This window comes from Castor canadensis, chromosome 14 (assembly GCF_047511655.1).
Source record: "Castor canadensis chromosome 14, mCasCan1.hap1v2, whole genome shotgun sequence".
Classification (NCBI taxonomy): Eukaryota; Metazoa; Chordata; class Mammalia; order Rodentia; family Castoridae; genus Castor; species Castor canadensis.
The window spans coordinates 58,420,341-58,442,997 of record NC_133399.1 but is presented as its reverse complement, the minus strand read 5'-3'; the positions used below and the strand labels follow the sequence as shown (position 1 = coordinate 58,442,997).

The 22,657-nt window shown below is 37.0% G+C and overlaps 1 protein-coding gene across 4 annotated transcripts in view; it reads right to left on the bottom strand.

Annotated features, from left to right (window-relative positions):
• Nsd3 (nuclear receptor binding SET domain protein 3) overlaps positions 1–22,657 on the bottom strand; it is a 110,712-nt gene that overhangs the window by 25,892 nt on the left and 62,163 nt on the right. For 2 of the 4 annotated variants that reach the window (XM_020167547.2, XM_020167548.2), the window contains exons 9-15: positions 20,614–20,659; positions 17,619–17,749; positions 16,871–16,999; positions 16,159–16,285; positions 8,007–8,204; positions 7,353–7,523; positions 2,094–2,240 (exon numbers count right to left, since the gene is read on the bottom strand). In XM_020167547.2, coding sequence (XP_020023136.1) covers positions 2,094–2,240; positions 7,353–7,523; positions 8,007–8,204; positions 16,159–16,285; positions 16,871–16,999; positions 17,619–17,749; positions 20,614–20,659 — 949 coding nt within the window. Of the gene's footprint in view, positions 1–2,093; positions 2,241–7,352; positions 7,524–8,006; positions 8,205–16,158; positions 16,286–16,870; positions 17,000–17,618; positions 17,750–18,142; positions 19,746–20,613; positions 20,660–22,657 lie in introns of those variants that run through there. The other 2 variants (XM_020167549.2, XM_020167550.2) reach the window with 2 other exon arrangements.

The window sequence follows — 22,657 nt, the reverse complement described above, 5'->3', positions numbered from 1 at the left end:
TAAAATATTTTAAATGCAAAGAAACGAAATCATTTTTTATGGGATTAGTTATACCTAGTATTTCAACAAGTGTCAATTCAGTCTCAGTTACTTAAAATGAATATAATAAAGATATTTACTACAAAAAATTCACCTTTCCATTGGAAAACTACCTCTATAACTCAAGAGATTACTGAGATTTAAAGTCTCATAAGCAAAAAGGCTAAGAGCCCTTTTTACAACTTGAGAAAATTACGTGCTCCAACCTTTTGAGGGTTTGCTACCAATTTTCTAGAAAACCTTGTCTTCCTGTAGACTTTCAAATTTCTAACTGATTAACCTGAAAACAAAAAAGAAAATCTATATACAACCAGTGATGACCTAAATTACTATATTTCCTCTGTTCAAAAGCTTCTACTTCAATCATCAGGACTTTTTCCTTTAACTGTAGATCTCAATATGAACTAACTGGTTCAATTCTCTAGCCTAAAGATTAGCTGCCTGAATGCTTTAAATCTAGGCAGAGAATCCTTCTGTAAGTTTAAAGTAAAATGAGATTATTCACTTTCCCTCCCATTAGGGAGAATGGTCTTCACAAACAGCGTTAGAGGATATGAGGTCACTGGCACTGACATGGAAGTCAGTCGGGTCATCTTTAACATCAAGGAATGCTACTGAATTTTAAGTCTTGTTTCAGAGGAAATACAGAGCCAGAATCATCAATGAAAATCACCATGATACAGATGTTAAAAATACAAAGGGAAGTAGAAAAAATTAAAATATGAATGATCTACCTTGGTGCTATGCAAGAAAACTGCTTTAGGATTTGACATGGTTTAAGCTAAGCAGAGGGCTCAAAATAATTTCAATTCATGTCAAGGTTAAGAACAAGTGCTGAAAACAAAGCAACAATTGGATTAACCTAATCTTATAAAGGCGCCAGCAGGAAAATAAAGTACTTCCAAAAAAACCTCAGATAATTTTATAGCATTATGGAATAATGTCCATCTTTTTTTTGGAAGCAGGTGGTTATCACCACTAAGGTTAATAATCTGAGCTCAGTGGAAAAGAAACAAACAAGCCAATATTCTTTCCAACACTTCTAGTGGATTCTAATCAACTTGCCTAGTTACACAAGTTGCCACTTCAGATATCTGACAAGACCACAGATACATCAAAGAGGCAACACAAAGAATGGAAGAAAAAAAAAAAAAAGCCCATTTCACATATACCTAGTATACATATATGGTATACATTAGGTAGGAATGAATTTTTCTTTACAGATTCTGAACCTGGCCCAAAGATCATAATAGGAATGTATATAGGAAAAGGCCTCTACCTTCCAAGCTCACTGATTCTTCCTCTGGGTTAATAATTCCCCAAATAATATATTATTGTTAAGCCATTTTTTTCCTGGATTAAAAGTATACTATGAAAAGCTAAATACAGATAAAGCTTTTTTTCCCAGAGATGAAATTAACTGGGAGAATATAAATATACATGTAGCTCTTGGCTTTTTATGGATCAGTAATTCAGGTGGGCTGCCTTCCAACATCTAGCATTTGGTGTATCCCACACCCCTAGCTTCCCACCAATGTCTCTTAAGGGAAGGGCACTGGTTTTTCATAGCATCTTTGCAAAACATTTAAGAAACAAAATGACAGAATGCATTCTAAATCCAAACTTTTAAGTATTTGTATCTTGGTTTCCTTCTCTTATTTACCTATCTTATTATTTAATTGGCAGTTAATAACAAATTATATTAATGTTTATTCTATTCTAACATGAATGACAGTTCTACATCAGGAAAACAGAGAGTCTTTAAAATACTCTTTTATATTGAACAAAGTCCTAGTCTATTTTAGTAACTTACATATTTGGAATGTGTGAAATTAACTCTAGGAGAAAAGTAAAAATTTATAATAACAGAATTATTTTAAGCCCTTTTTAATAATTTTGCAGCCATATGAAGACATAGTCACAACCACCAAGGCAGAATTTACCAAAAGCAACAGATGGGGCTTGACAGGCATACATTTTCCCCCTTTATTTAAAAGAGAAAAAAATAGGAAATGCAAAAATAAAAGCAAGAGATAAACTATTTTGATTATTACCTTTCTCACATTTCTTTTTGGAAGCTGACGAAGAAGGAATCATAGGTAATTTCATCAACTCAGCACGATTTGATTCATTCAGTAGGTAGTGGGACTTATAGGCATATGAACTGAACATGGGGTCTGAATGGTCCTGAACTATCAGCCCTATACGAAACAAACAGAAAGAGATGAGCTGCAATGAAACTACCCATGATTCCAGGAGGAAAAAATAAACCAACATCTACTATGCAGCTGGGCCTTAAAGTTGGGGTTGGAGGGTGGATATGAAGAAAAAGAAAGATCTGACAGAAAGACTTTCTGCAGTTACTAAAGGGAATGTGAGCCAGTCAATGCTTTGTCCATCCCTATACTGAAACCTCTACATTGCAGAATAAAACCTCAAATAATTTGAATATGTACATGGCATTTGACATCACACTGAAAACACCAGAAGAATAACGAAAACTCCAAAAGGAAAACAAAGCTACGTTCCTTAACATTTAGAAGTATGGTGATGACAACCCAAAGAACAAAATGAAGCATCACTGCATCAGTGAGAAGAGGAATCATTTACATGACTGATCTATCTTCAACATATCACACAACACTTAAGGGCAGGCTTGAATCTTTCCTTTTCTCCATTCATATCTTGAGATACACTCAAATTTTATCGTTCTCTGCCAGATAATAAAACTTTCTCCACCATTAAGGTACATGATTTTAAAGGAGCTGTAATTTCCTAAGGTAATACAAACCATTTTAATTTTTTTTTTGCTGCCATGATAAATTTATCACTAATTTAAGGGTTTATAGAAGCAATCTTTTTGATCTATCAATACAGCTATCCCATGTGAAGGGAGACACAGATCTACTGTAATCCACCAGTGATCCCCTTCTCTTTTCCTCCTCTCCCTTCTCCCCGTTAAGTTTCTAATTTACCTATAAGCCTCTCCTGGACTCAGACAACTGTAAGACCAAGGAAAACTTTTCATCTTGGTTACTAGTTGACAATGGTCTAGGACTGCAATGCTCACAAAAGCAATTTCATTTGAGATCATTTTGTGGGGAAGGAAGTTATTTTTCCTGTGATGTTATCTTCTTTGATGCTGCCCTCTCTGAGATATATTCAAGAAATGCCTTTGACCCAGATGATAGGATGGAACTTGACATAGCTAATAACATAAGTATCTTCTAAGAAAAGCGATGTAATGTCCAAACAGATTTTATACACTAATAGAAGGTGGTATAGTGCATTTCAAAAAAAAAAATTAGGCTTCGAAATAGGAAATGTCAGGTACAAATGCAGCTCTTTCTACTCAACAACTTGTGTCCTCAGGTCAACTATCTCACCTGGGCTTCTGTGTGCTCATCCATGTAAAATGGGGAAATGACTACTGAGGACAATCATGGCAAGTCTTTCAAATTGTGTCTAGTAAGTTTGATTAATATATGCAAAATAGATTTCTATTATTACCATCAAAATGAAAAGAAAACCCTAACTTAACAGCTCCACTTTAAATTACTCTTAAAAAGAAAGGCACAGAATGATAAGTAACTTTTAGTTTATACTACCCTTTAGACAGACGCATATGAAAAAGTACAGTGAAAAGTACCTCAGTATTTCCTATGGCACCTCGAGTTGACTGGTGTGTGTGTGTGTGTGTGTGTGTGTGTGTGTATGAAAGAGAGAGAAAGAGAGAGAATGAGAATAATCATCGAAACCTTGAAACCTCTAGACATACTTCTAGACATTTCAGTCCTTAAAAATAGCATAATGATTATCCAATAAAGAAAAATCTTTTACAAGAAGACAATTCTGAATGAAGCAAGAAACGTGAAATAAGCTAAGTTTTCTAATATCAAAACATAAATGATAAAAGTGTCTTTCTGTTGTTCAGAAATTTTCTGTGTGTATGCTACTGGGGGTGGGGTTTGAAGTAAAGGCCTTGCACTTGCTAGGAAGGCACTCTACCACTTGAGCTACACCCCCAGATAAAATGTCATTTTTTCTTTCTTTCTTTCTTTCTTTCTTTCTTTCTTTTGGTGTGTGGTTTTATTATGGTTAGGTTTCTTTAAAAAGGTGATCTCATAACTGGGCATGGTAGCTCATACCTGTAATCTCTGCTACTCATGAGGCCTAAATGAGAAGGACAGCAGTTCCAGATCAGCCTGGGAAAAAACTTGGAAAGACCCCATCTCAACAAATAAGTCAGGAGTAGTACTTCAGGCCTATACTACTACTATTACAGAGATGCAGGTAGTAGGACTGCAGTTTGAGGATGGCCGGAGCAAAAAGCACAAGACCCCATTTGAAAAATAACTAAAGCGAAAAGGGCATGGGTGTGGCTCAAGTTGTAGACGCCTGCCTAGCAAGCCTTGAGTTCAAACCCCAGTACCACCAAAAAAAAAGAAAAGAACACATTCATAATATTTCTGAAAAACTTTTTTTTTTTTTTGAGGTCCTGGAGTTTCAATTCAGGGCCTCACAATTGTTAGCTAGGAGCTCTACCACTTGAGCCACTCCACCAGCCCTCTCAAAAAGACTTTTGACTTAAACTTCAAATCACAACATCTGATGTACTTAGAGTAAGTTTTTGTCAAATGCTGGAAAGGAAAATGAAGGTTTCTATTTATTGCAGTTTCACAGTTAAAATATTTGAGAATTAAATAAGCTCCATTAAACAGACACTTAAATATATTGTATCTTTCAGAATATTTGCCAAATTGATAGATATAAGCACAGATTCTGTTGTTAAAACATGGGATTGTCCCCCCTTTACATTATTCTCAAGCATTTTATCAATGGCTACAAGTTAAATTTAACAAAATGGCTAGGGATTCTATATATGGGCTATTTTCTACTTGTGCTAAGTTGAAAACAAAGGTCTCCCAATTAATGAATGAAATATAAGTCTGGTTTTTTTTGGCAGTACTGGGGGTTGAACTCAGGGCCTTATACTTGCTAAGCAGGTATCCTACTTCTTAAACCTCTTCAGCAGTCAACTGAATGAAATATAGCAAAAGGAAATATTGGTTAATATACTGATAGAACCAGATTTAGAGTGTATCCCAAAATAAGCCAATATGAACTTGATATTTAAAATTCTGGCCAAGTTATAAATACTTATACAATGTCAGTAAAGTGCATAGGAATGGTAGAATAGAAAGGACTTGCAAAGCAATGACTGACTTCATGTTGTTATTTTCACTCATCTGTCCAAAGCCAGGCATTCAATTGATAATTCAATAATTCCTTCCCATCATTACTCTCCTCGGAAGCTGGGAAAGGCACGGCTTTCTACGTATTATTTGCCTATATGAATCCTTTCTGCTACCTGTAATAACGTGGCATGAAGCACCTCAGCCATACGCCTCCAAGTACCAGCCAGGTTTCAGAGAAGTTTGTAGCTGGAACTGCTCTAGTAAAGAAAAACAGTGCTTCCCACTCCAATGGCATCAGCATGTGTGCTTGAGTCTCAAGCAAATGGCCATGCTTACAATGAACCCTGCTGGCTACTATACAAAGGACAACTGCTTAATTTCTTACTGTCTACCTCCTCTAAGTTAATATTTTAAAATGAGAGATACAAAAGCAAAACAATCTAAGATCTGTCATTCTACCTAAATTCTATTTTAAAAATAGTTTCATAAGTTGGGCATAGTGGTACATGCCTGTAAGTCCTAGCTACTTGGGAGAATGAAGTGGGAGAATCACTTTAGTCCATGAGTCCAAGAACAGCCTGAGTAACACACCTCATCCTTTAAAAAAAAAAAAAAAATCACAAAAAAATAATTCAATAGTATTTTCACCAAATTAGCTGTCTAGTAACAAAATAGCTTTCATCTTCAGTATAGTCTAAATATAATCTAACAGGCCTGATACACTTCAGAGTCCTTTCAAATATTTCACACGGAGGCAAACGTAGAAAACTTAGCAGTTTTATTGAAAAACAAAACAAAAACAGTATTTGTGGGAATTAGTTGATATCTATAATGCTTACTAATTACAAAAAATTTTCACTATAATATCACCAATATAAAGCTGGATACTGTCTATCATAGTCAATTAAAGAAGTTCCAGGGGCTGGGGACTGTAGCTCAGTAGTAGAGTGCTTGCTTGCATGCACATTGCCTTGGCTTCAACCCACAGCACCACACACATAAAAAAGTTCTGTTTTATGTGTACCAAATTCACTGATGCACCTGAGGGACAATATTGTTTTTGGTTGATCCAGCTCTTGGCATACTTAAGTATCAACAGCTGGCAAGTAAGAACGCCTATGTTGCTGACTCTTTAACTAAACCACCACATCTGTTGCCTTGGCTGTGTTCCACCAGGCCCTCTCAATGCCAGATCAAAACATCATAAAACGCAACACAATTGATTGAAAAACAAATGTGCTACTCCTGCCTTACAAGTAAAATCCCAATCAGTTGAAAGTTCCCAGTTAAAGAAGACATGGAAGCCGGGCACTGTTGTAATCCTAGCTACTTGGGAGGCTGAGATTGGAAGGATCACAGTTTGAGGCCAGCCTGGGCAAATAGTTTGAGAGACCCTCAAATCCAGAATAACCAGAACAAAATGGACTGGAGGTATGGCTCAAGTAGTAGAGCACCTGCTTTGTAAGTATGAAGCCTTGAGTTCAAACCCCAGTCCCACCAAAAAATAAATAAGTAAAAATAAAGAAGATGACATAGGAAGAAATTACTTTGAGTAGAAAAATTGTTGTAGAACAGACTAATGTTTTAATTAATAGAAATACTAAATAGAAGGAATGTATCTATAATTCTAAGTTATTTTTATTTATATATTGGCAGTACTGAGGATCAAACCCAAGGCCTTGTACATGCTTGGCAAGTGGTCTTCCACTGCCAAGATAAATGAGTATTTTAGCTTAGCTTATGAAAGAATTACTGTTGAAACAATGTGGTTATTTAATATTATAAAGTGGATTATTAGCCAGGTGCGGTGGCACACACCTGTAATTGCACACTTGGGGGGCTGAGGCAAGAGGATCTCAAGTTTTAGGCCAGCTTCAGCTACATTATGAGGCCCTGTCTTTAAGTAAGAAAGCAAATAAATGAATGAATTAAATTTAAAGAAGGGACTTTTGGAAATGTTCACCTCTCTCAGGGACATCACAGAATGGAAATGAATGCTGAGTAGGAGATTGTACTAGATGGCCTGAGTTCTTTCCCAATGCAGAGGCTTAAGTTAATGGGTGAAATATGCCAATGAACTGAGGAGGAAAGAAAGAGAAAGGGTTGACAACTCACCTCTGGCACAAACGAAACAAAAGCCTACATTAACAGCGGCAGAACTACTGCTCCGTTTGGAATGATTACTACAGATCAGAGCGTAGGAGGACACAGATACGCTTCCAGCAGCAATGCAAGCATCAGTAGAGTGATAGGCGGCGGGACATCTCAAGCATCTCACCATGCGTCCTGTGCAAAGACATGTCAGGAAGGGACATGAGACTTTTGGAGTTGGTCTCTTTTGGGTTCCCATGTGATATTAGAGTAACTATAAATTAGTATTTCTTCACTGGCCTGGTTCTATCATTCCTATAACATGATGAATGAATGCAAACCTAGTAATCATTTGGAGATTATTCAAGGAAAAACATAGTCTGTTCCAATGCTGGAAAGATGCTGATAATCTAAAATGGTGCCTACAGGATTTGCTTCTTTTTTTGGGGGGCGGGGAGGAGTAGGGAAAACACTAAGGGATTTTTAAGAGTAGTTTTGAATGTGTGAAATTTTTGTTCCATGTTCTGAATTTGCAACTTAATCCCTACTTAACATGTATTAGGGTTGAGGTTTTAAAACTAGAGATGGGGAGAATGCATAATACTGTTTACAATAATGTTATTATCTGTCATTGTACTTCAAACAAAAATCTTTGTTCCCTCTTTGGCTCGGTGTTACCTTTGCTTGCTTTGTGGATATCTTTCTCCATAGAGCAGGCAGAGCAGCAGTGCTGGGGACAGCGGAATCCTTTTGACTCAAAGATGGTAGTAGGGAATTTACGGACACAGGCTTCATGATAAAATTTTCCACATGTTCCAACAGAACAACGCTTCACATCTTTACCAGACACCTTACATGAAAAACATGGGTGTTGCCCTGGAAGATTGGTGAGGAACACAGGTCAAATAAAATTTAATTGAAACATATTCTACTCATTCATTCATTCACAGTGCTGGGGACTTGCACATGCTAGGTAAGCACTCCACAACTAGTCACATCCATAACGCTTGGTTTTTTGGGACAGATCTTGCTATGTAGCTCACACTGGCCTTGAACTCCCAAGCTTGCTTCAAACTCATGATCCTCCTGCCTCTGCTTCCTGAGTGCTAGGATTACAGGCATGTACCACCATGCCTGGCTGCATAATCCTTTTAGATAGAAGTAGCTATAGACATCAAAGAGTTGCTCCTGAAAGGAGGTCTACCATTACATATAAGAATTTGATATACAGCCAGTTATGGTGGCATATGCCTATAACCCCAGTTATTCAGGAGGCAGAGATGAGGGGATTGTGGTTTAAGGCCAGCCTGCCCCAGCAAAAAACAAAAAAACAAAAAAACAAAAAAATGCCACAAAAACCTACTAAGAACCTATCTCAAAAAACTCAAGTTGGACATGTTGCTATAATTCCAGCCACTAAGGAGGCAGAGGTAGAAGGTTCATGTTAGGAGGCCAGACCCAGGCACAAATGTGAGACCCCCATTTTGGAAAAAACACAAGATAACTAAAAGGGAAAAAGGGCTGAGGATATGGCTCAAGTGGTGGAGTACTTGCCTAGCAAGGTTCTGAATTCAAACCCCAGTACTGCCAACCCCTTCTGAAAAACAAAACAAAACAAAAACCAAAGGGAAAGAGGGAGAGAGGGAGGGATGGGGGGACAGAGAGAGAGAGAGAGAGAGAGAAAGATGCCTATATTGTTTGAGAAAATTAATAAAACTAGTATCACAAATATCCCTGACATGAATAATAAAAAGTCACCAATATTTATGATATTAGAAATGAAAAATGGGACATCACTACAAATCCTACAAACACTCGAAAGATATTAAAAGGATGTCACCACACTTTTGCTAATGACTTTGAATATTTACATGAATGGAAAAATTCTTAGAAAAACAACTCACTAACACTGGCACTAAAATAAATTGAAAATATGAATAGTTCTATAAACTATTAAAAGAAATTGAAACTGTAATTAAATATTTTCCAAAGAAGATTTTAGGCCCAGATGGCTCCACTGGTGAATGTGCCAAACATTTAGAGGAAAAAAAAAATGCCAATTATGATAAAAATAGAAAAAAGAAAACAGATGTGGAAAATATGCAACAAAAATGGCTAAGGATATTATGTTCTATAAAGAGTTTATATATGGAGAAAATATATACAACATATGTAAGCAAAGATAAGTTAATAAGACAAAGACTTATCAATCAGTATCGAAAGAAACAAAGCACCCTAAGTAGAAGTGGGCAGAGAGTATCAACAGGCAACTACAAAGAATGAAAAGAGAAACAACCCAAAAACATGAAAAAATACTCAACTTCACTAGGAGTCAGATAAATGCTAACTGAAACCAGTTATGAAATAGGAAGAATAGTTGGGTAATACTAACTGTTGACAAGGGTGTAGGGAAAAGGTACTTTCACACTGCTGGTAGGCAGGATTCAAATGGAAGGAACTACCTTAGGAATAACTGAATATTCATCACAATAAAAGCACAGTCACTCCCTATTGTCTAGAAATTCTAGTTCTCCATAAATACTTAATGAAGACTTTTACACAGAAATGGAGATTGACTGCAGCAAACAGGAATTAGTAACTGCAAACGACTGAAAGTCAATCAGATATCCTCCTTAAGGGAAGGATACATGCACACTATAGAATACTATGCAGCAGTTAAATAGAATGTACTGCATTTGACGTAAAAAGAGCTTCTGCAGAACAACGGTACCATACAATTTTATTGAACACATGCAAAAACGTTAGACATACAAAGCAACAGACCCATAAAGATTTGCTGGGCTACCCACCAAACTGATAACAATAGCCAACTCTGCTGAGGGCTAGAAGTAAATAGGGGCCTAAGATTAAGAACGGTGATTAAGGACTGGGTTGCAGATTAGCGGGAAAGCACGTGCTTAGCATGTACCAGGCCTAGTTCCATTACCAGCACCAAAAAAAAAAAAGGCATGAAGAGAATGAGCTAAAGTGTTTTTATAACATTATAACATTCCATTATAAAATTATTTCTGTACATAAACTTAAAATGCTGTTAAGTGATAAGAACACTGTAAAACATAAAGGAGTAAGAGACATGAATTGATAATAAGAGTGAACAAAATGCTCAGTTAGAAATGAGGAATTGCAAATTATGACAACGAACTTGTCAAATGTTCATTGGACATGTGAACATCAGCTTTTGGGATATGTTCAAGTGTTTTGTCCATTTTTCTTATAATCCCTACATAAGTCATAAAGGAAATAAGTATTAAGGAAGAGTTTGGGTTGGAGGAATTTTTTTTTTTTTTGCAGATAATTAGATCAGTTGCAAACCTGTTCTTTGATTTTGGAAGTACCTAATCTTTATAAATTGGTTGAATTATAAAAATTCTTTCAAATGAGTACTTACAACTGTGATGTTTACAATTTTTTTTAAAACTGGCTTTGTTATAGAAATAAAGTATAATAAGGTTTGTTGCTGCCCTGTTGCATATGTGTAATTTCAAATTACATTTTAACATGTACATGGTTATGAAGATAACAGAATTTTTTAAAAATAACTTTTAGGGCTAGGGGTACAGCTCAGTGGTAGAGCACTTGCACAGCATGTGCAAGGCCCAAGGTTCCATCCCCAGCACAACAAAAAGAAAAAAGAAAAGAAAAATAACTTACAAATGCAGAAAATTAAAGAACATATTTAAAGGTAGTAGGAGGTTAGACTTTACAGCTTTGCCTAATACAAAAAACACTCTATGTAAAAATAAAATAGGCTTTCATATACATAATCAAAATAAAAATTGTTCCTACTAGTGCAAGTATTAGACTAACAGAGCACTGAACCATCAAATCTCTTTCAGACTTAGGTTTGGGCCCTAATATGTGAATCCTCCCTTCTTACTTTGAATTGGTAGAGAGTACAAGTGTGAGGCCCTGAGTTTTGACCCCAGTCCCGCTTCCTACCAAAAGAGCCATTAGAGGTAATGTTATTACCTAACAGTAAATTTTGGGAGTGTATATATAATCCCATAATCCTGGTTACTTGAGAAACAGAGATTAAGGAGATTAAGGTTCAAGGCCAGCCTGGGGGACTCCCATTTCAATTAATACCTGTAATCCCAGCTATAAAGAGGATCTTAGTCTGTGGTCATCTTTAGGCAAAAATGCGAGACCCTACCCTAAAAGTAACTAAGGCAAAACAGGGTTGGAGGTGTGGCTCAAGCAGCAGAGCCCCTGCCTAGCAAATGCATGGCCCTGAGCTGAAGTCTTAGTACTGGAAAAAAAAAAAAAAAAGTAAAATTATCTGTACAGAACTCTTTTATATGTTTATTTTGTTTTGGTGGCAGTAGGGTTTGAACTCAGGGCCTCTTACCACTTGAGCTACTCTGCCAGTCCTGTACAGAATTCTTTTTGCAATTTCTTTTTTTTTTTTTTTTCAGTACTGGAGCTTGAACCCAGGGCCTATACTTTGAGCCACTCCACCAGCCCTTTTTTGTGAAGGGTTTTTTCAAGATAGGGTCTAGTGAACTATTTGCCCAGAATGGCTTCAAACCATGACCTTCCTGATCTCTGCCACCTGGTAGCTAGGATTACAGGAGTGAGCCATTGGTGCCCAACTGTAGTTTGAGGCCAGCATGGGCTACATAGTGAGTTCCAAGTGAGCCTGTCTCAAAAAACAAGTAACAAAAACAAAAACTAATTAGATTTCAATCAAAAAACCAAAATGTGTGTGCAGACGGTAGAATCTTACTGTTTTATCTTTTGTGGTGCTGGGGGTTGAACCCACATGCTAGGTAAGCACTCTACTACTGAGCTACAACCACAACCCACCCTACAATGGGAATATTATTAGGCCTTAAAAAAAATTTCTGAGCCAGGCACTGGTGGCTCATCCTAGCTACTCAGGAGATTGCAGTTCGAAGCCAGACCGGGAAAACAGTTCAAGACACCCTGTCTTGCAAAAACCCATCACAAAAATAGGGCTGGTGGAGTGGCTCAAGGTGAAGGCCCTGAGTTCAAACTGCAGTACAGCTATAAAACAAAAACAAAAACAAAAACAAAAACAAACCAGGTAAATTTTTAAAAAGAATTTATTAGGCATGCAATACTTTTTTTTTTAACATGTATTCATCTCTTGATAAACACTTGCCTAAATGTCACAAACAGTGGTTTAAAAATTTGAGTTCTAGCTCTTAATATGGTACAAATGTACCAAATTGGTACCAAACTAATTTTTATGCCATACTAAATGGTTCCAAAGCACTTGTTTTTTTATAATTGTGGTAAAATATATGTAAAAAATTTGACATTCAACTATTAGAAGTATACACTTCAATGGCATGAAAGCACATTCACATTGTTGTGTAGCCAATCCCTACTGCCCCAGAACGTTTTCATTGTCCCACACTGAGACTCCACACTCATACAGCTGCCCATTTCCTCCTATCCCAATACTGCCCCACTGTTGTACTCTCTGACTCTAGGAGTTTACTCTAGCCAGACATGGAGATTCATGCCTGTAATTCCAGCACTGTGGAGGCGGAGGCAGGAGGAGCATGAGCTTAAGGTCAGCCTGGGCAACACAGCAGGACCCTGTCTATATAAATAAATAAATAAATAAATAAATAAATAAATTAATTAATTAATTAATTAAAATAAAAATAAAGAGGGCTAGGGATGTGACCCAACTGGTAAAGTCCTGCCTAGTAAGCAGTAGGCCCTGAGTTCAAATCGTACTACTGCCAAAAATAAAATAAAAAATAAATTTTAAAAGTTTTTTAAGAAGGAAAAAATGATTAACTGTAGATGCTTCATATTAATGAAAGCATACAGTATTTGTCCTTTGGTATCTCCCTTTTTCCACTCAGCATAGTATCTTTGAAAAACTAATCCTCAAAATAATATATCCAAGGTTCATTTATATTGCAGCATGTATGAGAAATTTATTTATTTGTTTATTTATTTAGCAGGTACTACAGTTGGAACTCAGGGCCTTCACCTTGAGCGATTTCACGAGCCCTACTTTTGTGATGGGTTTTTGCAAGACAACATGTATCGAACTATTTTCCCGGTCTGGCTTCGAACTGCAATCTTCCTGATCTCTGCCTCCTGAGTAGCTAGGATGAGCCACCAGTGCCCAGCTCAGAAATTTTTTTAAGGCCTAGTAATATTCCCATTGTAGGGTGGGTTGTGGTTGTAGCTCAGTGGTAGAGTGCTTGCCTAGCATGTGGGTTCAACCCCCAGCACCACAAAAAATAAAACAGTAAGATTCTACTGTCTGCACACACATTTTGGTTACCCATTCATCCATCAATGAACATTCAGCTTGTTTCTACCTTTTGACCATTGTGAATAAATGTTGCTGTGAACATGGATCCCTGCTTTCAGCTCTTTTGAGTATATACCCAGAGTGGAACTGCTTGATCATATGGTAATTTTGTTTAATTTTTTGAAGAAATGTCATACTGTTTTTCATAGTCACTGTACCACTTTACATTCCCACTAATAGCACACAAGGGTTCTAATTTTTCCACATCCTGGCAAAACTTGTTTTCGAATGGGTGTGAAGTAGCATCTCATTGTGGTTTTGAGTTGCACTTCCCCCATTGCTAATTGTTGAGCAGATTTTCATGTGCTTATTGGCCATCTGTGTATTTTCTTTGTAGAAATGTCTGTTGTCTGTTCAAATTCTTTGCACAATTTTGAATTGTTTTTGTTGTTGAGTTGAAGGAGCTCTCTAAATATTCCGGGGATTAATCCCTCATCAGATATGTAATTTGCCAATATTTTCTCCCATTTTGTGTGTTGTCTTTCCATTTTGTTGATACCGTCAGTTGGTGTACAAAAGTTTTTGTACATTTCTGTCCATTTTTCCTTTTGTCATTGATGTTATATCCATGAAATCACTGCCAAACCCAAGATCAGGAACCTTTTCCTGTATGCTTCTTTCTAGGAGTTTTAGCTTTTACATTTTGATCTTTGATGCATTTCGAGTTAATTTTCATTTATGGTATTAGGTAAGAGTCCAACTTCATTGTCCCAGCTTCCTTTGTTGAAAAGACCATCTTTTCTCCTTTGAATGGTCTTCACATAACATCCTTGTCAAAGATCATTTAACCATATATACAAGTACTTATTTCTGGGCTTTCTATGCTATTCCATTAGTCATGTCTATCTTTACAGTAGTATCACTGTCTTGATTATTGTAGCTTTGTAGTAATCTTTTAAATCAGGAAGCATGAGTCCAACGTAGTTGTTTTTAAAGCAAATTTTCCTGTTAAATATCCAAATAGTTGTGTACCAAATTAGACTATATCTAACCTTTGTTGGCAACATTCTATTGCTTCTAGTTAGAAGAGAAGCCTATGAGTGTTTTAAGACTGAGACACATGGTCTCTTCTATCAATAGTTCAAATCAGGGATTGCATACTGTTAAAGCGACCAGGTAGATTACAAAGTGACTGAAGAAATAGGATTTATGGAAAAGGCAATGATGGGGAAGAACCAGCAAGCCATACCTGATAAATGTTCAAAAATGAAAACACATTCTAAAGGCCAAATGAAACAATTGTGGATAATCTGACCCAGAGACATCAGTTATAAAACTTGTGAGTTTTTTTTATAACTAAATGTGATGAGTTCAGTATTTTACACAGGAAAAATGCACTGTGTACACTAAACAGCTTCTATAGCTTAATCTGTAGTGTGTGTGTGTGTGTGTGTGTGTGTGTGTGTGTGTGTGTGTGTTAGGATACATGACACATGTGATGTCTATCTCACTCAGCCAAGGCAGGAGAAGGTGATGGTAAAGAACAAGGGTTCTGGAGTTGTCCAGCGGCCTGCGCTTACCAAGGAATGAAACTCTCTAGTCCCTATTTTCCCTCTTCTATAAAATGGAAATAATAATAATACCTATCTCATAATGTATCTCATCTATGATACTATCATAGTATAAAATGCTTAGTACTAACAATACGTAGCATTTAGTAAGTGTCAATAAAAAAAATTAGCTACTTTTTGTCTAAAGGATTATAGGAGGCACACATTCAAATGAAACAAGATAGAATAAATTCAAGAATCAAATAAAGGGGGGAAAGAGTAGGAAATAATGAAGAGTCAAAAGTAAAACTGAGCATTCAATATATACTTGATATCCACTTGGTTCTTAGTTCCTCAGAGCTAAAACAGAACAAGGAAAAACTAAAACAACCCCCCCTCCCACACACAAACATGTTTCCTAGAAGCAGTATCATGCCAGTTTTTACCTGCTATTTTGTTTCAGACTGAACAACTACTTACTGCTTTCCATGAGCTTAACTAGAATCATGTTTACATGGAGAAAAAACAAACTAGCCTATTTCTTTCTCTGCATGCTATTTTGATAGGTGGTAGTATGTATAGCAGGATAAGAAATAAATGGTGAGTCACAAGTCTGAAATAAAGTTTACAATATCTCCATCTTCTCAATAAAACTATAATCACCATGATTATAGTTTTATTGATACTTCTTCTAGTCTACAAAAATCAAAGGACTAAACCAATTTATTGAGCACAAAAAAAACTCAAACCCATCTGAAAAACAACATCATGTTCTTTGCATAGTTCTATAGCTAAAACACAAATTTATCCTGGTATTTTGCTAGATTTCATGGTACAGAAACTGGTAGGAGGAAGTTTGTTCCTGGGAAGTTAATCATTGGTTGTTGTTTTAATTTGTTGAAGTACCTATGGGGGAAGGGAGGAGACAACCCAGATAAAAGTGATGAGAGAATCAGAGTCACAGGAGATGCTACCACACGGCACACCTCTCCTTACCCTCTTCACAGCAGCTTACCGGTTTTACACTCCGTGCAGATGAACTTCCCATCGGGGACTGATGTCAAACCCAGGCACTCCAGGTGAAAGTTTCTGCAGCACTCCCCCTCACAAGGAGTCAGAGAGTCACCAGAGCTTTCACAGATCTGCAATATGACACAAAGCAGCAGTTCTCAAAACTTTAGCAGGCATCAGTCACCGAGAGGGCTTGTTAAAATATAGGTCGCTGGGTTCCTCTGAAGAGATTCTGTGTCAGTAGATTTTATATTTTTAAAAAGCATCATGGAGAAGTTGGCATTGCTGGCCTCAGGCTTCCCCTGGCAAACCATTAGACAGTTAGTCCAGTGCCCAGTGTGGCATAAAGTTTAAAAGTCATACTTGATCTTTTACAGTCTTTCTTTGGATTAAAACCTGTCTTCATGGAACAAAGCAGTATTTTCCAAAAAGGGCAAAAATACATTTTAAAAGTTCATATGTATTCAAACTTTAAGAAAATGTTTTTGAAACCAATTGTCTCTATTTACTTACAATCAACATCACAATGAAAACTGGCACTTGGATTTGAACAAGTATTCCAACTTAGAGAAAAAAGGTAAGAGCCAGAAAGGGCTTTCAGATTTATAACTTTAAACATAATTTAGAAAACACTGCCCTCTCCCACAGGAGGTCAGCATGTCATCAGCAGAATATGATTGCAACTGCTTTCAGCAGAAGCTCAGTCTCCTGCCTACCTGACACACAGTGTCCTTCTTACTCATTCCGATGCCTCTTCGGGACAAACTTGAATCCATAGACTGTACATCAGAAACATCTGCATCTGCGGTAGCTGAAGGGCTATCTACTTGTTTTCCAAAGCCTACCTATGTAGAAAACAGCACATTTTTAAGAAACACAAAACTTCCCTCAAAGTTAGATGCAATGAAAATCCTAGTACGTCTTGCTCAAATAGATCTTGACACACCTCTTTTTTTCTCCTTCCTAAAACCCATCCACATGCCTGCCATTTGGGGAGAAACTGTAGTTAAAATTAAAAACAATGATTCTGTTATATAAGAGATCCATATATAATCCAAAATTAAGACTATATAAAGCCAGGCGTGGTAGTACACATCTGTAATTACAACACTCAGGAGGCTGAGGCAGGAGGATCTTGAGTTTGAGGCAAGCCTGGGCTACACAGTGAGTTCAAGGTCAGCCTAGCTACATAGTGAGACCCTGTCTACAAAAAAAGACATGTATAAGTTACAAAATAACCAAAGTAATTTTTTTCCGGAGTATTTAAAAAATTCCCTAGTTTCCCCAAGTAAATCAGGTGAAAACATTATGCTACTTTGGTTTACAAAGCAAAAAAGAGCATTCGTGGGGCTGAGGGTATGGCTCAGTGGTATGGCACTCACCTACCACGTATGAGGCCCTGGGTTCTATCCTCAGCGCTGCAAAAGAAAAAATCATTCTGCCCGGACCCTTGTACGTATTTACCTGCAGGTCACTCAGTCCTCTAGAATCGGAGTCAGATGTGTCTCTGTATGCAGAACTAGCCATTTCTACATCAGTTGAGGCGCGACTCCTTTTCTTTAGAGGTTTACAGGAATCTGAAATCTCGCTGGCACCTTAATACAACATACTGAAATTAATCCTAAATAGTACTTAAAATTTGTTGTTTTAATTTTTTTTTGTGTGGGAGAATATTTTCCTTCCCCAAACTCATCTCTAATGTGGAAAAAAAAAAAAAAGCACAGTTCTCTTTGTAACAATAAGTTGCAAGTCAAAACTTCAAAACCTTCTGACCTTCCTGGTAGTGATTTAATTTACAATCACTCTATTAAAACATTTAAGTTCTCCTGCTCTAATGCTATTTTCAATCAATGAGCCTAAGTTCCAACCTAAGGATCAGTTCTATCAAAATTGCAGGATAGCTGATTGATTTGGAGCAATTCAAAGAACCATTCAATTTGGAGGGGGAAGACATAAAACCCAACACACTGTGTAGCTTACAAATATGGTTGCAGAGACATCTCCATCTTGTTTTTATTAGGGATGTGACAAATCTTTGATTTGTATTCGATTCGTACACGGATAGTGCCATTTTCCCCCAAATTTTGCAATTCAGTTGATTATTGCCCCCCAAATAAATTTTGGATGTTCATAATTGTTCATTTGAGACTTCCTTGGTGAAGTGGCATTTATTGTGACCATGAACAAGGTCTGCAGCACATCTACATATGTCATGCCATTTAGGAGGCACACTGCTGAGGGTTGTAAATGGACAATCAGTATTCAAGTGCAGCCAAATCACGAAGAGCTGGATGAGAGGCCTCAATGAGGAATTTGTGCGGGAAGGAATAAATATGAAAAAAAAGGCAGAGAATAGTGTGGACGTTTTTTTAAAACTGTGTGTAATACAAATCCAGCCAAAACAATAGTGCAAAAAGTTACAAAGCAACAATCTCTTGGGCTAATGCAGTATAGGCTATACAGAAACAGCCACGATGAAATGTGCAGATCAGGCACGGTGAATACCAAGGAACCAAGGAGACGGTTAATATTTCCACCCACAGTTTATGTTTTGGATTTTTTTTCCCCCAAAATTTCCATACAACAAACAGACATCTAGGTCAGCCCAGCAAGCTATGGTGGAAATGTGGAGTCCAGAAGAGACCATGGAGACACAGGTCTCCTGAGGCCATGAAGATCCGCAACAGGCTGGGTGGGAGCAGCACGTGGTATAGAGCCATGTTCTGTGGTGGAGGATGTGGGCCTCGGGAGACTGCTCAGGTTACTGGAACCTCGTTATCACATCCCATCCTACAGGTTTTCCTGAATGCTTCCTGACAGCTATAAATGAGGGTGCCTGCCCATGTTAACGCTGATTAAAAAACACAAGTACACAAAGCTATCTCCTTCTTTGCTGGTGTATGGACCCAGAACACCACCACAAAATATTTCCTTGGCCTAAAAGATCACTGGGTTAACAAGGAGGTTTAACAGAGGAACAGGAGTGTTGTACTGAGAGGCTTTCGAAGGGAAACACAGGTACCGCCATTTCCGATGAGTTTCTGAAAATGCTAGAAAAATGACAGACTGCTGAAGACAGCTGTCATACTGTTCTCCATAACGGCGCTAATATTAAAAAAAATAAGAGCTTTTAATGATTGCAATGTATACAGTTTGGGCTGTTTGGCAAAACCCTGAAGATGTGCATTAATGATGCTTTATTTAAAAACAAAAAAACCCAAAAACAGTCCATGTTGGAATTGATCAGTGTAAGTTAAATGGTGGTTTTAGGCTGGACCCATGATTTAAGCTGTACCCATCCAGCTCAGACCGAAAAAAAAAAAAAAATCATCTGAATGTTACAGCAATTGTTCAGTCTTGAAGAAGAAACCAGGCAGGAGAATGCCAATAATGATGATTGGCAAAATTGAAATGGAAAACAAAGAAACTGTTTATGGAGCCGCCGACAAAGAAATCTTGCATGGAGACTCCAAGTCTGGAGTTTCTGGGATGAAATTGTACAGGAATCTCAGTCCACAGTTTCCTCAATCGCTGCGGAGACGGAGCTGTCACTGAATCTGACAGAGCCCTGCACTCCCCGGTCCGCCGACCCTGTGGAATGGTGGAAACACAACGCAATCAGGCCTCCTAATCTCGCAGCGATCGCGATGTCTTTTCTTGGAGCTCCGCCAAGCAGTGTTCCCTCCGAGAGGCTGTTCAGTTCTGCTGAGGATCTCCACGGAGACCATCGCTGCAGACTTCTCCCCGAGAATGCAGAGAGGCTGGTGTTTTATTTTATTTATTTATTTTTAAATAATGCAATTTGCCCAGAGTAAACTACAGGTATTAAATACAGTTTGAGCTCATCAAAAAAGCATGAAGCATGCTATAGAGTTTGTACTGTAGTCAAATTGCACACAGAAAATACAGATATAAGTTTAAGATTTCTTAAATTTTGTTCATATCTCAAATAGACTCACATATGGTCATCTAGTGGCCATAAATATGCTATGGATCATTTTAATTTACAAAAAGGTCTTACAGCACTGTAAAAATAAGTGTGGCAACATTTTTTTCAATCAAGTTGTCTTGTATGATTTGTCCGTTTTTGACAAACATTAATAGCTACTATTCGGTATTCAGTCGAATACCAAAAAAAGTGGATTCGTCACATCCCTAGTTTATAAGCCAATGAAACCTCAGAATCTTATGGAGAAAAGTTGGAAACAGTATCAAGTCTACAAGGTGTTGTCCAATTTACCAAAACAAATAGGACTTTTCATGTGGAGGTACAGAGTAAGATCAACTCTAAAAGTCACACACACGCACACATAAACACCAGGTAATACTGCAATTTCACACTGAAGAGCAACAACAGTGATTTACAGAGACAGACAAAAATACATGAAGTATAAATAAGTAGTTCTTAAAACTTGGTTTAATCAAGAAAATGCAAAGCAACATTATAATCTTAACTCACCTTTCTGTAATCCAGTCTTCACTGCAGCCTGAGGAACTGTTTCAACCTGTTTAGACAGAAAAACACAGCATTAACAAGGAATTTTTTTCACTTTTAAGTAAGAGGGAAAAAATAAGGCTTTCATCAATCTAAGTAATGATGAGTGATCAATGTATCTGAAATCTGAACTCAGTCCCATCTTCTGGGTCAAGTTCTCTGTCTCAAAGTAAGGGAGGGTTTAAATCCTAGTTGCCTGTGCTGAATACCAAGTGACAACACATGGCCACATGCTCTACTGCAGACTTTTCCCACCATGCCCTTGGAATATGAAGAGAATAAGAATACTTTCCTCAGTGTCTGGGAGGCAGGAGAGGGGTTGTTTCTGCAACCAGCCCCAATGTTGCTATAAACCCCTCCCGCCCCAAAGACGTTAGGATAAATTTTTACTTACTATGATACTCAGGTTAATGTAACTCACGCCACTTTTAGACCCTTCCGCGCCTGCACTCACAGCTAAGTTGCTGGGAATCAGGACCCTCTCTGTAGAGAGTGCTACAGGGCTCCATACAGCTGGAAGCTCAATACTTTTGCTGCTAGTACAAACTTAAGAAAATAAGTTTGTGATATTGCAAAAGCACTTTCTTGAGTGTCTTATGAACAGTGTCTTGATCCTACATTAGGAGAGCGAGATCAGAAGTTATTCTGCCAATGTATATGTAAAACACGTGGTAATTTTTTGAGGATTGAAGCACTGGAATTAGAGAAAGGATGCTGTTTGGAGGAGTTCCTGTTTAAGCTATGAGTTGAATTTCATGTTTTTTAAGATGTGGTGAAATATGCATGTTGAAACACATTTTGTAAATATTTAAGGATTGTTCTAAGCTTTTTAAAAAATTTTTTTATTTTTTTACAACAGGTAAAAAACATACAACAGAAACGCTTTTTATAAGATACAATTAGTCATACAAATATAAAATCTTCTAAACAATCACTGGTATTATTCTACGACTAACTCTATATAACACAGTGGCATTCACAATTTGTCCCATTTTTGTACTCATTCTGCTTATTAATTTTAAACTGAATGGTCACAGACTGAATTTGGGATTCAGGTGGCAAAGTCACAATTTCACTTTGGTAACGAATACTATAGATTTGCAAGAGCTTAGAAAGATTTTTTGGAATTTCCTAAGTATGAAAGTTAGTATGATAAATGAATGACAAATCAGTGGATTACTTAATTTTAGTTAAATAGTCTGGAAAAATTGTTTTACATGCTTGTGATATCATAGAGCACCCACAAAGTTAGCTTTTAAAATTGGAAGTTTAAAATTATAAAGGCAATATTTTAAACAGGAAAGTCCATGTTCTTCCATGGTAAGTGGTTTTAAAATATAAAACTTATTGAAACTAATTCTATTCAGAATTTTTAATATCAAGTGTCTGGGCTATAAAAATGGATATTCTTTAAACTTTAAAAAAAATAAGAAAAATTCTGATTGTGAATTTAAAGAATGGTTTCTAAAATTTTCTTTGAAAAGGTAATTTAATATGTATATTACTACATTGATTACACCAGTTGAACACATTCAATCAAAATGTACCCCCCCTTTTTAATTTAAATATTGTTTATCTGACAACCTGATACCAGATGAGTGCCATTCCACTGGGAAAATAACATTCCAAAAAATCTGTGATACCAACAGAAAAACCAGATCATCTATGATTATCTGCCTCTTAAATATAAGAATATAAGTTAAATTAATTTGATTTGTTTAAAAAATAAAAACAATACATACCAGCAGCTTAAAACAAAAAATCAAAATTTAAAAAACAAAAGTGGGGGAACTCAATGATGGTTCCAAATAAAAATCATGAAGACATGAAATCATTGTGCTTATAACATAAATTTCAAAGTAAATGTGAGGGATTTTGTGAGAGTCTCGCATGGGCTTCCCATCTCCTGAAGCCTGACTGATTTCCGTGAAAATGCTTGAAGCAGAATCACAGAGGTGGTTGTAATGGAACTGGGCACTGGAACCCATCAGAACAGAAGTTAAGACAG